Source organism: Centruroides sculpturatus, unplaced genomic scaffold (assembly GCF_000671375.1).
Source record: "Centruroides sculpturatus isolate CEXI.00-Female unplaced genomic scaffold, Cexi_2.0 scaffold32, whole genome shotgun sequence".
In the NCBI taxonomy this organism is placed as follows: domain Eukaryota; kingdom Metazoa; phylum Arthropoda; class Arachnida; order Scorpiones; family Buthidae; genus Centruroides; species Centruroides sculpturatus.
Window position 1 is genome coordinate 51,823 of NW_019384445.1, and position 15,081 is coordinate 66,903.

Here is a 15,081-nt window from a genome sequence, read left to right on the forward strand (position 1 = left end):
TTTTACCAAGAAGACTTACCTTTGATTTCTTTTCCCGTTATCGAAGAAATCAGACATTTAGGCAAATTATGCGATGTAGCATTAAAGGTAAATGATGTTAAATGGCTTAAAGGAAATAAATTTAGGAAAATTACCAAATAAGTTAATTATTTTTAAGTAAAATACAACAAAACAAACATTAATATAGAAAATCTGAACGTAACAATACAACTTTATGAAATTGACAACTTCTTTGTTGACGTCACAATCTCTTTTATTTACTAAACTAATCAATTACTTAGTTTGATTATTTTGTTTATTATTATGTACAGAACTTTGTACTTTATATACAATATTAATAATTTATTTACGAATAATACAAACATAAACAGGATTACTTTTAGCTTTTCACTGGGGAGTATTTATTATCTTAATGCACACTTGTGTCTTGTGTTTGTCATGATAAATTTGGAACCCACCTTTTCTGGAAAGTCAATATATATACTATATATATATATATATAAATTAATTCAGATTAACTGATAAAAGAGAATTCTGTAAATAACTGGGTTGGTGTAATAACAATGCTTATTAAGTTATGATAAAATATTTTCTTATATTTTCTAATAAAAATATTACAAGGAATTTACAAGGAACAGTAATCAGAGTGATAAACAAACATTCATTTACACACACAAACAAACGCATGACAATTAAAATTTATAAATCTACGAGTACAATCTCTTTCAAATTGCACCCAGATACATCATTTAAGTGAAAAATTTTTCATGGACATTTGATTCCGAACGAGCAATGATTAATTGTGTTTCACTAATTCTGTTTGTCATCTTCACGATCTCGAAAAACTTCATTGAATTTTCTTATACCTGTTTGTTTACAATTGATTGAATGCATCTAATTTTCTTACTAATAAAGATTTCTTATAATTTACTCACAAGTTAAATGTAATATTATGCACTTTATTATTCCACAAGAAGAGGCATCAGGAAAATTGTGTAAACTGTCATGGCAAAAATGTTTAAATTGTGTAATTTTTAACAATGAGTTACTGAATAATGTTACAAATGTTATAAATATTAAATAACAAAAAACAGACAGTTCACTATTTTGCTTTTATTAGTCTTAATCATAAATGAAGTTATAAATGAAACAATCTAAAATATACTTTCAACCGCTTGAAGTGAATTGCAGAACGTTTTCGGAACAGGGCATTCGAACGAGATTTTTACAGTTGAAAAAATAAATAATACGTAGTATAAATGTCACTTTTCCTGTTGTTATAACAGAGAGAACATATCGTAAAAAATATCTCCCAACGTGATTTTTACATTTTCGTATTTAGGACACCTTAAAACGTTGAGAAATGCCAAACAATAAGTGGATTTTTCTGTATGTATGGATATGTGTGCAAATGGCTCACACGTGCAATTTTAAACTTGCCCGGATAGTTGAAATATAATTAGATCAAATTAAATGACAGTCAATATAGAAAGTATAAGTAAAATACAAGTAACCCCCGTATATCACGGCACTTCTATAGCACGGATTCACTCTGACACGATACGAGAATTGGGTAAATCCCTCGTACAACATGAAATGTAATAAATTTTTACATACTAAGTAGTAATAATTTACGAAAATAATAACTTTCGTGATCTATTAGTATACATGAGTATGTAAATTTTCTTTTCTCGCCTTCTGTGTCTTTCTCGAAACTTGTTTCAATGTTGCCAGATCTCGACGCTTCTGCTTCTGAGGTTGCCAGATGTTTCTCCCTTATTCCATACTTGCTTTATTCTTTATAAGTGCTTAGCATCTTATAAGGAAATTTATAAAGATCTTTTAACTAGAAACAAGCAATCTAAAATTACATACTTTTTGCAAAAGGTAGAGTATGGATCTGAAGATATTGCAGAAAAATGCTTAGAGGATAAGGATAACTTGCCAAAAATAAAACCCTCTCCGTTAATAGTGCTTTTAGTGATGACAAAAAAAATATTGTTTAATTTATATTAATATGTATCACTTAAGAAAATTTTAATAAAGATATTTATCTTAATTATGAAAATATAATAGCTTGTTTTTTAATTTTTGGAACCTAAACCTTTTTTTGTACTAGACTTTGTTTCGTATAACATGGATTCGCATAACACGGCAATTTTTTGAAACGTAACTCCCGTGTTATACGGGGTTACTTGTACTTTAAGGGTTGCCAAAATTTTCTTCGATTTGTCATGCATGAATTCCATACTTTGTTTGGTAAAAGATCAACTTATTAGGAAAGAGCCTGAGCAATGTGCGGCCGGATGGCTGAACGGTCAAGGTAGCAGCCTACCGCTCTGGGGGACCCGGGTACGAATCCAAACGGGTCGAAAAATCTCCAGATGGTACAGTACGTTCAGATATGTCGGGTCCCGTCCCTCACCACCCGGCAGTAGGGTCACTTTACTAGCATAAAAGTTATTTAACAGTTAAATAGATACCTTTTATTTTTGGATAATAGAAGGGCAGGTATATTTAAATAAATACCTACTTAATCTATATTAAATCAGGCAAGTAGGTAGTTACTTAAATAGCAAACTAAGCCTTTAGTTTGTTTCACGTTGCACTTACACACTTCCGAATTTTAAGGACACACAACATTTGTATAATACACAGAGAGGACTGTAGACAAATATGAGTGTACTGTATTAGTTGATGTCTAACAAGAGGTAATACACAGCAACTAGTAGGATTTTACAAATCAACTAATTTTAAGGAATATTTTATACTTTGTATAATGTTGAACTCAATATTAATACATTAAGCGGAATACAATTCATGTGATGATCTGATAGAACAGTAAAATTAAGTATTTGGTGAAAAAGATACATATAGCAGTTAGCTGTAGATGTAAAATAAATGAAAAGTGCTTATCCAAGCAGAGAAGACCCATCATTATGCAATATGTCTCCCTCGAACTGTGATGAAGCACTGACAACATCTTCGCGGTCTCATCATTACCATCTGACGTTCTAGCTATCATCGCCAGGAATTGTGTTCCTCCTTAAGTTTTAAACACGTGTGTGTGTGTGTCTTAGGTAACAAAAATAAAATAGTGTGACATAAATTATAAAATAAAATCTCTATTATTTCGTTATACTGTATCAAGCTAACGGATCTCTTAGTCAAGTGCTTTATCTCAGTTCTGATGTTACTATTCTTGTTTCCAAGCAAATAAATAAATACTTTAATCCAAATAACAATGAAACAAAATTTGTCTTACAATTATTTATTAGACAACAAAAATATAATAATACTAGTGTGAGACTACGAACGATGTTTTTTATTTTCAGTTAGTGAGGGTGACTTTCATCGTCCGAAGGTCATCGACGAGGGACCACGATGTCACGTGACCCCCATACGTCCGAGCGACCGGACAATAAATGACCAAATAAGGTATGAATTTCTCTACGGCGCGGGAGACTGTCATAAATCAGGGAGAACTGTCAAAAGACGTCAACAATTCTCAGATTTTTCCCACGCTGATCGGGTATATAAAGGGGTCGGATTTTCTACTCGGGGCTGAGCCAGGGCGCTTAAGCCGAAGAAACCCCTCTGCAAACCTCTGAAGAACTTCGTCAAGGAAGAACTCTACATATTGGGAGCGACGGAGTATACACCGTAACAGGACATCGCTCCACATAGCCTTCAAAGGACACCCCGGATTAGAAGACAACGATCACAGAGTGTTTTATCAACGCCCTATAACTGGAGAACGTTGCCTTCAAGGTAAACCCTTGCCATTATAATTTATCTCTCTGTAACGTGAGCTCTCTCTCGGATTTTTGCGTTAGGTTAGAATAGATTTTAGAATACCTATTTATATCTTGATTCGCGTATGTTGTATTTAATATCTTTGTGTAAATTTTCTTATCTGTATATTAAATGTGTTTGTTAATTTAAACCCGTGTAGTCTTTTGGACACCTGATTACGACTTCCGACTCCTCTCCACTCATATTTTTAGCCCTCCTATTGCCATCCGACAACCGAGAGCGGGTCTTTCCGACCCGTGCAGATTAAGTGGTCATTAGGCTTTAACCCAGTGGCCCCCTGCTACTCACATATTGGTGACCCAGGAGTGGGGTCTCAGAACTTAAAACCTCCCGTAGAAACTACATATTGGTATCACAGGAGTAGGGATCTCTGAATTCCAGGTGTTATAAAAACTCACCAGGTTTACAGGAGTGGAATTTTTGTCGTATCTGACAGGTCCGTCTACACAGGGTCCGCGGAAAGCAAGCTGTCCGCCTTAAACAGGTTTCAAAATAGTCATAAGGACTTGCTTTAAAGTTTCTAAATTCTAAATTTTAGCATAAAAATGGCAGAAGGTGGTGAACCGTCGTGTATCACTCCAGCAGGTAACCCCATAACAATAGGAGGTTTAGGGGGAATGATTCCCTTATTGCCAATATTTTCGGGTGATCCGTCTGGAATTAAAATTACGGAGTTTTTCGATACTCTTGCCGATGTAATGAGGATTGCAGCTTGGTCTAAAGCGCAAATCTCAGCTGTCGCAAAGCTTAAATTGACAGGAATAGCGCGAGAATTTGTTAGAAAAGATAGGCGAATAAAAGAGGTTGAGGATTTTGATACTTTTAAAAAAATTATGATCGAACGATTTGAACGGGTTCCCTACACTTTAAGATTGAATAGATTTTATGGATGCGTGCAACAGAGAGGCGAAGATGTCCAAACATACGCAGTAAGATTGCAGGCATTGGCATCGGAGATAGAGATCTCACACGAGGGAACAGACGAAGCGGAAAGGGCCATAATTCGGCGAATACAAGATAGGGAATTAGACGAACGTTTGAGAGTTCAATTTCTAAATGGCATAGACATAAAAATAAGACAGCGCGTCATGTCTAGAGAGCCAAAAACTTTTGATGAAGCACTAGAGGTAGCGATTAGTGAGGAGTCAATTGAGGAATTAACAAACCCTCCTCGTGGAATTATAAGAACGGTCACAGAAGCTCATTCCGAAGACTGGGAACAAATAAAAGGTCAGATAAGAGATCTTGCGGCGCAAATACAAAATTTAAATAGAGAATATTTTAATCCGCAATATAACTCGGAAAGACATATTAATCTACCCAAGAAACGACCACGAACTCATAGAGATATCCATTTTCAGGATGCAGAAGAGACGAAGTGGAAGGGTAGAATAGGTTTGACATATATCCCATGTAGTTCAGTTAAGGACAAGGGTTGTCGAACAACGAACACTCGCCTATAAAACGTGCTAAGGATTTTAGTGAAAAAGGTCTACAAAATAAGGGAATAGGAAGAATCGAATTGATTCGATCGAAACGAAAACCCATTGTTTTGGTATATATTAATAATATTCCGGTCAAGATGCAAATAGATCCCAGTTTAGAATGTACAATTATATCGAATGAATTGGCAAATCAACTTAAGGGTAAGGCGTATGTAAAATTTGGTAGTATGAAAAAGATTAATAGAGTTAATGGAGAGAAGATTAAAACATTAGGTATAGTCTCACCTGTTTTTAAATTCCGAGGGTATAAATTCGTTCATACATGTAAAATAGTTAGACCGGACAGTACAGGTCCTTGTCTAGGAATTATAGGAAACGATATTCTTAATGCACACGGATTTCATATAGAGAGCGCAAAGGAGCATATTTTATTACCTAACGGGAAAATAGTGCATTTTTGTTCGGAGATGGCACCGCACCGCGGTGTAAGAAGACGAGAAGTAGAAATACCCGCTAAAGTAGGTCTTATTAGAATGAATACGCCAATAGTTACACAACATAGGTTGCCCTATAGGCCAAATCGCATAAAAGCGAAAAAAGAGTTTAAAAAGCGAAGCAATACTTTGCCCGAGCAGGAAACCGTTCCAATAATTCGAGAAAATTTCGCGCGGAGAACGTCGCGGCGAAAGAAAGGAAGACGGCCACCTTCTACCGTCATTCCTATCCGAATTCAAAAGGAAAAATCTCTACAAAAGAAGAAAGATTTAAAATTAAAGGAAATTGGATATCCTTTTCTAGCAAAAAGGCGGAATACACAAAAAAAAAAAAAAATGGTAGAGAGGAGATGAAGAGCCCTACTGAGCCGATGTTAGGGGAAGAATCTTTATTTGCTGGAATGATGGATTATATTAATCAAATAAAATTTCAGTCGCGATTTGATAAAATCCAAAATTGTTAGGTAGATAGGGAAATAAGAGTTAGTTAAGTTTCTCGATTTTGAAAGACAGAGAGAAGGAGAGAGAAGAATGGAGAGAAAAGTGAGACAGGACACCGGAAGTGTATACGATAAGGCTGACGGAAGTGAAGGAACTTCATAGTGAACTGACCGGACGAGCCAGCGGACCGATGAAGGAGCCCATATTCAAGTTGGACACTGTTGGTAAGTGTTTGTTGGTATATGTCGACTTTTGACAAAATTTGTACGCGTTACTCGACCACCTCTTATCATTTTGTTACGCGAGCGCGAACGCGACGCGGAGTTCTGGTATGTACGCGTATGTCAATCATTTTTATTTTTTTTGCAAAAGCAAACGCGACGCGAAATTAGATTTAGAGATAATTAGGATAATTAGTAGAGAATAGTGTTATAGACAGAGTGAGAGAGAGAGAGATTGGAAATCCGAAGAAAAAGGAAACTTATATAGAATGCTTCAGGTCAACGACCCAGGTCGGAAGCCAACGAAAACATACAGTGCTTCGTGGGACCGGAAGTCCCACGAAGGTCGACACCACTATACGTCGGATATCGTCGAAAGGACAATATTTATTCAGAAGCAAAGGGACAAGCAACCAAGGAAAATGCAACCTACCTGATGTAGCCGAAATTGTTGCGAAGATTAGTTTTGCCTTCGGCCGGATGAGAAACATCATCTCGGATTCCACAACGAAAAAGGGAAAAATCACACCAAAAAGGTGAGCGATTTTTAGAAAAGTGGGGGATAGTGTGAGACTACGAACGATGTTTTTTATTTTCACACTAACTGCGTAGTTAGTGAGGGTGACTTTCATCGTCCGAAGGTCATCGACGAGGGACCACGATGTCACGTGACCATACGTCCATTGTTACGTAACACTTTTATTGTTACTTAAAACTTCTATTGTTACTTAACACTTCCATTGTTACGTAACACTTTTATTGTTACTTAAAACTTCTATTGTTACTTAACACTTCCATTGTTGATGGAAGTGTTAAGACTTAATCCTGTCTCTCTCCCCCGTGGGGAGGAATTTCGAAAAATCTTTTCTTAGTGTTTTCGTGACGTACCCTATCTGTGTACCAAATTTCAACTTTTAACTCCTAACCGTTTGGGCTCTGCGCTTATTATTATTATTATTATCATCGACCCGTCTCGATTATGCTCGTATATCAGATTTAAATACCTATAACAATGTACAAATATTTAACAATACTCGTTATGGCGAAATTATTTATAATCGATGTAATAGCTTAATATATCGAATGACATAATTTTATGCTCGATATTTAAAAAAAATTAAATTTTTAATTAAATTTTATGCATATTCTATCAAAATTTATAAAACAGATATCACTCTCACGCCTACCCCACCCTCGTGCGCCCACATAGAAGCCACGAAACTCCATTGATCTAGTTCGGGATTGTACACCTCGACCGTGCTCGGGATTGTACACCTCGACCGTGCTCAGGTTCGACACCCCGTCGTATCCTATGACGTAATGTTTCCCACAGTTGGTCACTAGGGCCACCCTGCTACACATCACGTTCATAGGTGAAATGTAACTTCATTGTTTAGTCAGCGAATCGTACACTTCTGCCGTTTGCAAAAAAATAAAGCAGTCGTTCTCACCGCGCACATATATCTTGCCGTTCAGAGAAGAAACACCCAACCTGCACCGTTTCGTCAGCATGAGTGCCATGGGAGTCCATTGACCTGTCTGAGGATCGTATCTCTCCACCTGTTGTAAATCACAGATAGAGTCCACTTTCATTAATACTATAAAAACTGAATTAGTCCATTAATCATACTTATGGAATCAAAGATAGAAAGTCCATTGTGTCCACCCAATGCGTAAATGTGTACTTCGAAAGCCACCACTCCTGCTGCACTGCGATGTTTGGACTTACTGGTCACCATAGTCCATCTGGAATATTTTGAAAAAATTCCAATGTTAAATTATGATCCAAATTTAAAAATTAGTAAATATTTTATCATTATGTAAAATGTTACATTTAATAGTTAACTGCATATTAACCAAATTAAATAATTTATTTCAATATACTGTATATATCGAGTCAAATCCAGGTGAGCATCCCTCCAGAAATTTTTCACAGGCAGTCTGAGCTGAATATGTCGGGCTCCACCCCATTGTGATTATATTAAACTCACAATGAGTGCAGAAAAAACGACCACTACTGACCACAGGGCAAAGGTCTATTTTGGAAAAAGGACCAGTATTTTGCTCTAGAGAAAAAAACAAAGCTTAATGGCATCATTCAAATTCTCTGAAGTCTACAAAAGTTCACACACAACTATAAGTAAAAAAATTTATATCAGATTAATGTTGCTTAATCAGCCTAAAATATGTCCAGAAGTGCAACCAGTAGAAGTACTATCGCTTGTTAAAATCCACCAAACACAAACTTTAGTACTTATAGCAACATGACAAATGGGTTATCTGGTGAGAGGGATGCCTCCTAGAACTTTCTATGGTTAACTTGCACTTATTTAGGTGATATAACCTAAAGAAAACTCGGAAACTTCCACATGACCTGCCTGTTGTTGAGGTGCAAACCCTTGACAAACTACAAGTGTTTAATGTGGCCATTGGCAAGTACAAAAGCTTTAGTTAAAAATACTTATGCCAGCTTCTGGAGTTATCCTAAGTGGAACATCACTTCAGTGAATAAGTGGTGCACCATAATTCCACTTATTCACCACTGTAATAAAGTTTTGCATTTTATCAATCAATCCTTAGATTTGGAGAGAATTTTTCTATGCTTAAAAGGTCAACTTTTAATATACCATATATACCAATATATATTGAATAAGTTATTGGATCATAGTAGAATTAGTGAGTGTCCATTACATTGTTCACGAATGTTCGACAATATACAAGAAATAACATACTGAACTACTAACTTATCCATACACTAATTATTTTTTGGAAAAACTTAAAACAATAATATACAGTATATTATTTATAAGTAATTTAGGATCACCAAAATATTTTTAAATGTTTAAACTGAGCTGTACAACTAATAAATATCTTTCATATTAATTCTATAAAAAAATTTTTAAATCATCTAAAAAAATTTTATTTTATTTAAGTGTATTACTATCAAATATAAAGCATACACCTNTTTATTTAAGTGCATTACTATCAAATATAAAGCATATACCTACTCATCTTTATCAGGATTGTAGCATTCTACGGTATTGAGAGATGAAACTCCATCATAACCACCACAAACATACAGACAGTTATATAACGAAGCTGCCCCTACAGCACTAAAATTATATTATAATTGATTATTTAATTATAATATTCATTAAAATTTTATTAATATAATAAACAAAAATATTTTTTAAAAATTATTGTTGCAGTTAATAAACAGTATTGTTCAATCTGTACTTTCATGTTCATTAGGTTTATGATTTGAAACTATAAGCACATATTTCGTCATAACTTTTCTACAGTGGGTTAGTCAGGTGTGGTGCTATCCCTATGTAGTAGAGAATAAATGTGGGAAATTTTTAAGAATTTTCCCACGCGTTTTTTCTATTTACCGTTTCAAAAAAAATTTTGTAAACAGTTATATCTAGTTTACTTTACTAGACATAACTGTTTACAAAATCTTTTTCTGATTTTTTAAATATTTTTTTATTGTTACATAATTCCTTTTTATGTGAATTATTATTCTGTTTGTTTCCTCTATGGCGGCTACTATCAGCAGACAACCGAACGCTTCTTATTACACTGTTCGCTCGAATATTAAACTCATTGTCCTCGTATACACCAATAGCATTCCAGTGAAAATTCGAATAGATGAGAATGCTGAGAGTACACTTTTGTTACTTTTGTTCCAAAAGGATTACTGAAAAATTAAAGCCGAACGTTTTGGTACAGTACTCAATGCTGCAGAAATTAGAGAATACTCCTGGTAAAGAGGTTTTAGTTAGAGGCATGACGACACCACTATGTAAATTACGAGGGTATAAATTTAGAAGGATGGGGAGAATTGTGGATCCTGTGGTGACGGTCCCGTGCGATGGTATCCTCGGAAAGGATATTATGGAAGGAGAAAACATCAAAATGGATCGCCCAAATAGTAGAATTATTTTGCCGAACGGAAAAGCCATACACTTTTGTTCTCCTATACCCATAGACAAAAAGCAGAGATTTAGACAAGAAGAATACCAGAAGTCAAGTAATAATTCCTGGAAAAGAAAAACCTGTAGATCGAGACAAAATGGAGCTAAAAGGGATATATATAGACTTGAAATATTCTGAACCAAGTGTAATAAGAAGCGTTCGGTTGTCTCCCCACAGTAGACGCCATAGAGGGAACGACTACTATATAGTTAAGGATACCCAGGCAACCAGCACTCTCAAGCAAAGAGTTATAGGACATACAGGACTTACTTTTACTAGCCGACTCAATGAAGATTCTACAGTCCATAAGAAGTTAAAACTAACAGGAAGAAAGGAGAAAAAGAAACTCCCCGATAAACCTATACAGGACTCTAGGAACGAAGATAACGTAAGAAGGAACTGTTCTAAGAACATAGTTATCTTAAGAAAATTTATAAATCTGTTGCTGTTCGCCTTTACAATTGTTTTCGGACGATTTAATAAGATGGTACTCAGACAGGCCATTTTGGGAATGGAAGAACCCAGAATAGAAGTAACATCATATAGAAGCCACATACCAGTTTCAATTCTCCATAAGCCTAGGGGTTATCCAGTACTAAACCGAGAGGGAATTACAAGATTGACCAGATACTACCTTGATTCCTTTTTATAATTTTTACAATGTTCTACAGTAGAGCCTCGATTATCCGACCCCGATTAACCGACCGTCCTAGTCGGCAAATTTCAAATGTTTGCTAGTGATGTGGCACTACAATATTTAGCTATGTCTTGGCTACTTTAATATCATTTTTACGTGTTTTAGCTGGCAACACTCATTCGACCATGAAAGCGAGCCAGTATTTAAACGAGGCTTAATTTTCTAATTTTTAACGATACAATAGCGACGATTATTATTTTTTAAAAATTTTTGTCAGACTTAACATTGATGAAAATTCAACGCGATGTAGGTTAATAGCGATATACTAATATGCTAATATACTAATTACATGGCATGTAATAATATACTACACTAATAATGAATTTTTTCATACTTTTCGGTTATCCGACTTTTCAATTTATCCGACCAACCCCAGTCCCCAATTGAGTCGGATAATCGAGGCTCTACTGTACTTATAATTAGAGAGAAAAGGGAAACTACGTCATTTCCTCCAGTCCTTCGTTTATTTAAAACTACTAGATATAATAATAACATAAGTTATCTTAAATTTAGATTTAAGTTTTTGATTTTGTTTTAAATACTCCCTCTAATTTAAGTGGTAGTGTTGAGTAAGGATGATAAAAAGAATTAATCTGTATTTGACTCTAAATCTCGATTTGAGTTGAATAAGACTTCGATATTTAATTGGTGGAAACGAAATTAATTTAATAAGAATAAATAGATGATAAGGAAATATGAAACCCTTGAATTTACATTCAAGCTAATAGTATTGCCTACTATGATCGTCTATACGAAATCATCCGAAGGAAAAATTTAAGCCTATAGAAAAAGTAAAAATTAAATAAATTACAACCTTAATGTAAGATTTTAGAATCCTCCATAACCTAGCAAATAATCTTGACATACCTGTAATTTTAAGATTAAAAAAAAGTTATATAAAAAGTTAGATAAATAATAAAGTTACTTTAGATTGCTTTTAAAAGGAGAGAGAGTGTTTACCTCAATAAGTGTATCTAAGTTAATACCTCTTACTTACCACTGGAAGAAAGGTGAACTCACAGCATAGAGAAGCAGACAGAAGTTTTTTCTATATTATACACTCATTAAACTTTTCCCATAAGAAAGAATACGAAAGAGGTTATCAAGAAGGAATTTGACTTATTAACTCACCACATCCTTCCAACAACAGAAAATAACACTGCCCAAAAGACAACTTCTTCATTCACTTATTTGTAATAATACAACAGAGTGAATCTATTTCCTTCAATATTCTACAAATTATATGTAACCTAATATAACACATTTGTATATCTTTATTTTAATTATCTTAATATTAATCAGCATTATATATGTATATCCATTTCAATCTTTTATATAATCAAAGAATTGTAATTAACATCATATATAGATGTATCTTGTTTAATCACATAACTCAGAGAGAGAGAGAGGATATATTTTGCAACTATAGAAAAATCCCACCTCTTCTAAAGGTAGTGTGATTTTTGAAGAGAGGAGAGTGGTGTGACAAGCTGGATATAGCCAGTCTAATTACATAATTTTCATAAAACCCCATTCTATATACACAGATATTAAGCTGATTTTATCTTTTATTTTTATATTAATTTTATATATTTTTAATATAATAAAACATTAAAAGGATTGCAAAAACCCCACATCCTGAAAAAAAAATGCTGAATAACTCTACTTTTGTTGAAAAAGAGGGTGTTCACTTTCTCCTCTCCTTATCTCGCTTTTTCCCAACCATCTGTACAAGTGACATAACTGATCATCCTGTCAGATGATGGTTTCCCCAAATCATGATCGATGGAAAAAATTACATAAAAAGACAAATTTTTATAGACTCAGGGCAGTTCATCCCAGATAGAGTTGCCATATAGAAGCAGTTCTTGCCACACAGGGAGTTCCTCGACACCTTGTCAAGTGCTTCTCCTCCTGCTACACCTTCTGCTCCCATTGTCCAACCTTCTATCTCCTAAAAACCGGCTAATTATCGACATCACCGACTCTCCGAAGAAGAGAAAATGTCCAATGAGGTAGTATAATTTATTGTAAACTTTATCTCTCAACCTATGGAATTAGGCCTAGAATATATTCCTCTTTGTATGTTTCTTTATTTTGATTTATTAAATAATTGCTTTTGTTGAGTTTATTTATGGACTCCTTTATTATTTATATTGAATTGCACAAACCCCACAAAGAATTTTACCACTCGAATTCTGTTAGGTTAAGCCATCCAGTGACAAGTTGAGCGGATCCTTCAGATCCGACAATTAGATGGACACCTTTATCTTCCCTGATATAATATTTAATTCCGATTTTTCTTCTACTTTACGGATGTTTTTTTTTTTCCTAATTGCTCCGTCAAGTCTTTTGATAGTACCGTGGTTTCTATATCCTCACTCATCTTCATTTTTATAGGGATATTATTCGCATATATAAGTACAACTGGTTTATTATCTGAGCGGACTGTGAAATATTTTCCTATCCAAAACCCCTTATCTTTCCTTGGAAGACCTTTTATTTTATGCTTGGGACAGAACTGTTTATCTCGATATCGCCTCTTATAACGAAATTGCGATTTCTTTTTATTTTTATCGCTAGTATTTTTTGTATTCCTTTATTCTTTAAAATATCTAATTGTCTCTGCAATTCAGCTAGACGGCGTTCTAAATCTAATATCATCCCATTTGTTTCTAATTTTTTTTCCCTTATTAATAATTTTAATTATATTACTTCTCCCTTCTCCCCTTTATCAAATGTTTTGGGCTCTCTCGACATAACCCTCTGACGAATTCTAATATCTGTCTCATTGGTAAATTGTACCCTAAGCCTTTCATCTAATTATTTTTCTATTACTCGTTTTATAATAGCCATTTCTGTATCACGGACTCCTTCGTGCTCAATTTTCATTTCGTTAGCTGTGCCTGTAGCCTAAGAGCATAAGCTTGAACATTCTCGTTCCGAGCTTGCACACAGGCATAAAATTTCTGAAGCCTATATGTATAAGGAACCCGTTCAAAGCGTTCTATCATAATTTGTTTGAACGTCTCAAAATCTACATCTTTAATTCTTCGATTTTCACATGCAATGCCCGAGCAATGCTGTTAACTTGAATTTAACAATGCCCGAGCAATGCTGTTAACAATGAAGTTAACTGGCAATGCTTGAGCAATGCCAGTTAACTTCAGATGGGCAATGGCCAACATCTGGGCCTTCATCCGTGCCGCTACCCTATTTACATCTTCCAGTGAATCAAAAAGTTCATTAATGCGAATCCACTAGTTTCATTTGAAAATACAGGAAGCAATGGAATCATTCCTCCTAGACCACCTGAAATTATGGGGTTACCTGCCAAGATGGCCTCTCTCGAGGGTTTTCCTTCATTTTCTTAATTTAACTTATATTTATCAATAAGCAACATAAAATAAACTATAAGCCTATTCTTATATCAGATAGCCCATAAGACATTAAAACCTGTCTAAAAAGGACGACCTGTTTATGAAGGATAAACCTATCTTTTGCACAAATATTCCACTTATGACACCAATATGTGAGAATATGGACAAGGGGTCAGTGCCCTCTAATCGTCAGATCTGAGGGAACCACTCACCTATTTCTTCCAGCGTAATGATTTTACGTTGAAAGAGATTGTTTATTTGCATCTCACTTTCAAAGTGACCTGTTGCAGCGGCATCTACTTTGATTCGCAAAGCCATTAGAGCTTTTTTCCTCCAGTCCAAAATCAGTATGCAATAAAACATAAAAAACTATAAGTAAACTATAAAAAACGATTCGAAAGAATGTTTCAGCTGAATTCTACATAATCTTGGATTTAGACTTAAAACCTGTTATAAAAATTTGGACTTTCTTTTTGAATTTACAAATTCGCCTTCTACCCTACGGGGAGAGAAATGGGCTAAATTCTGCGACGTTGAACTGCTTCCTCCAATATACTGAGGGTTTGTTTTAAGCATTTTTTTTCGTACGATACGTATTTCTCGAGCTAT

The 15,081-nt window shown here is 34.7% G+C and overlaps 1 protein-coding gene across 1 annotated transcript; it reads right to left on the reverse strand.

Annotated features, from left to right (window-relative positions):
* Nucleotides 1-7,789: 7,789 nt before the first annotated feature.
* On the reverse strand, nucleotides 7,790-14,790 carry LOC111620325 (kelch-like protein 18). The gene is made up of 5 exons (XM_023362243.1): nucleotides 14,685-14,790; nucleotides 14,314-14,461; nucleotides 9,426-9,530; nucleotides 8,057-8,163; nucleotides 7,790-7,982 (listed from the first exon to the last, which is right to left on the reverse strand). Exons 1-5 carry the CDS (start codon nucleotides 14,788-14,790, stop codon nucleotides 7,804-7,806), a joined length of 645 nt encoding a protein of 214 aa, XP_023218011.1. The 3' UTR covers nucleotides 7,790-7,803.
* Between the last annotated feature and the right edge of the window lie 291 nt (nucleotides 14,791-15,081).

Coding starts and splice junctions, on each gene's coding strand:
- LOC111620325 (XM_023362243.1), bottom strand. CDS start 14,790: ATGGCTTTGCGAATCAAAGTAGATGCCGCTGCAACAGGTCACTTTGAA. Junction 14,462..14,684: donor CATTACGCTGGAAGAAATAG/GTGAGTGGTTCC, acceptor AGTTAAATTAAG/AAAATGAAGGAAAACCCTCG. Junction 8,164..9,425: donor TACAATCCTGATAAAGATGA/GTAGGTATATGC, acceptor AAAATATTCCAG/ATGGACTATGGTGACCAGTA.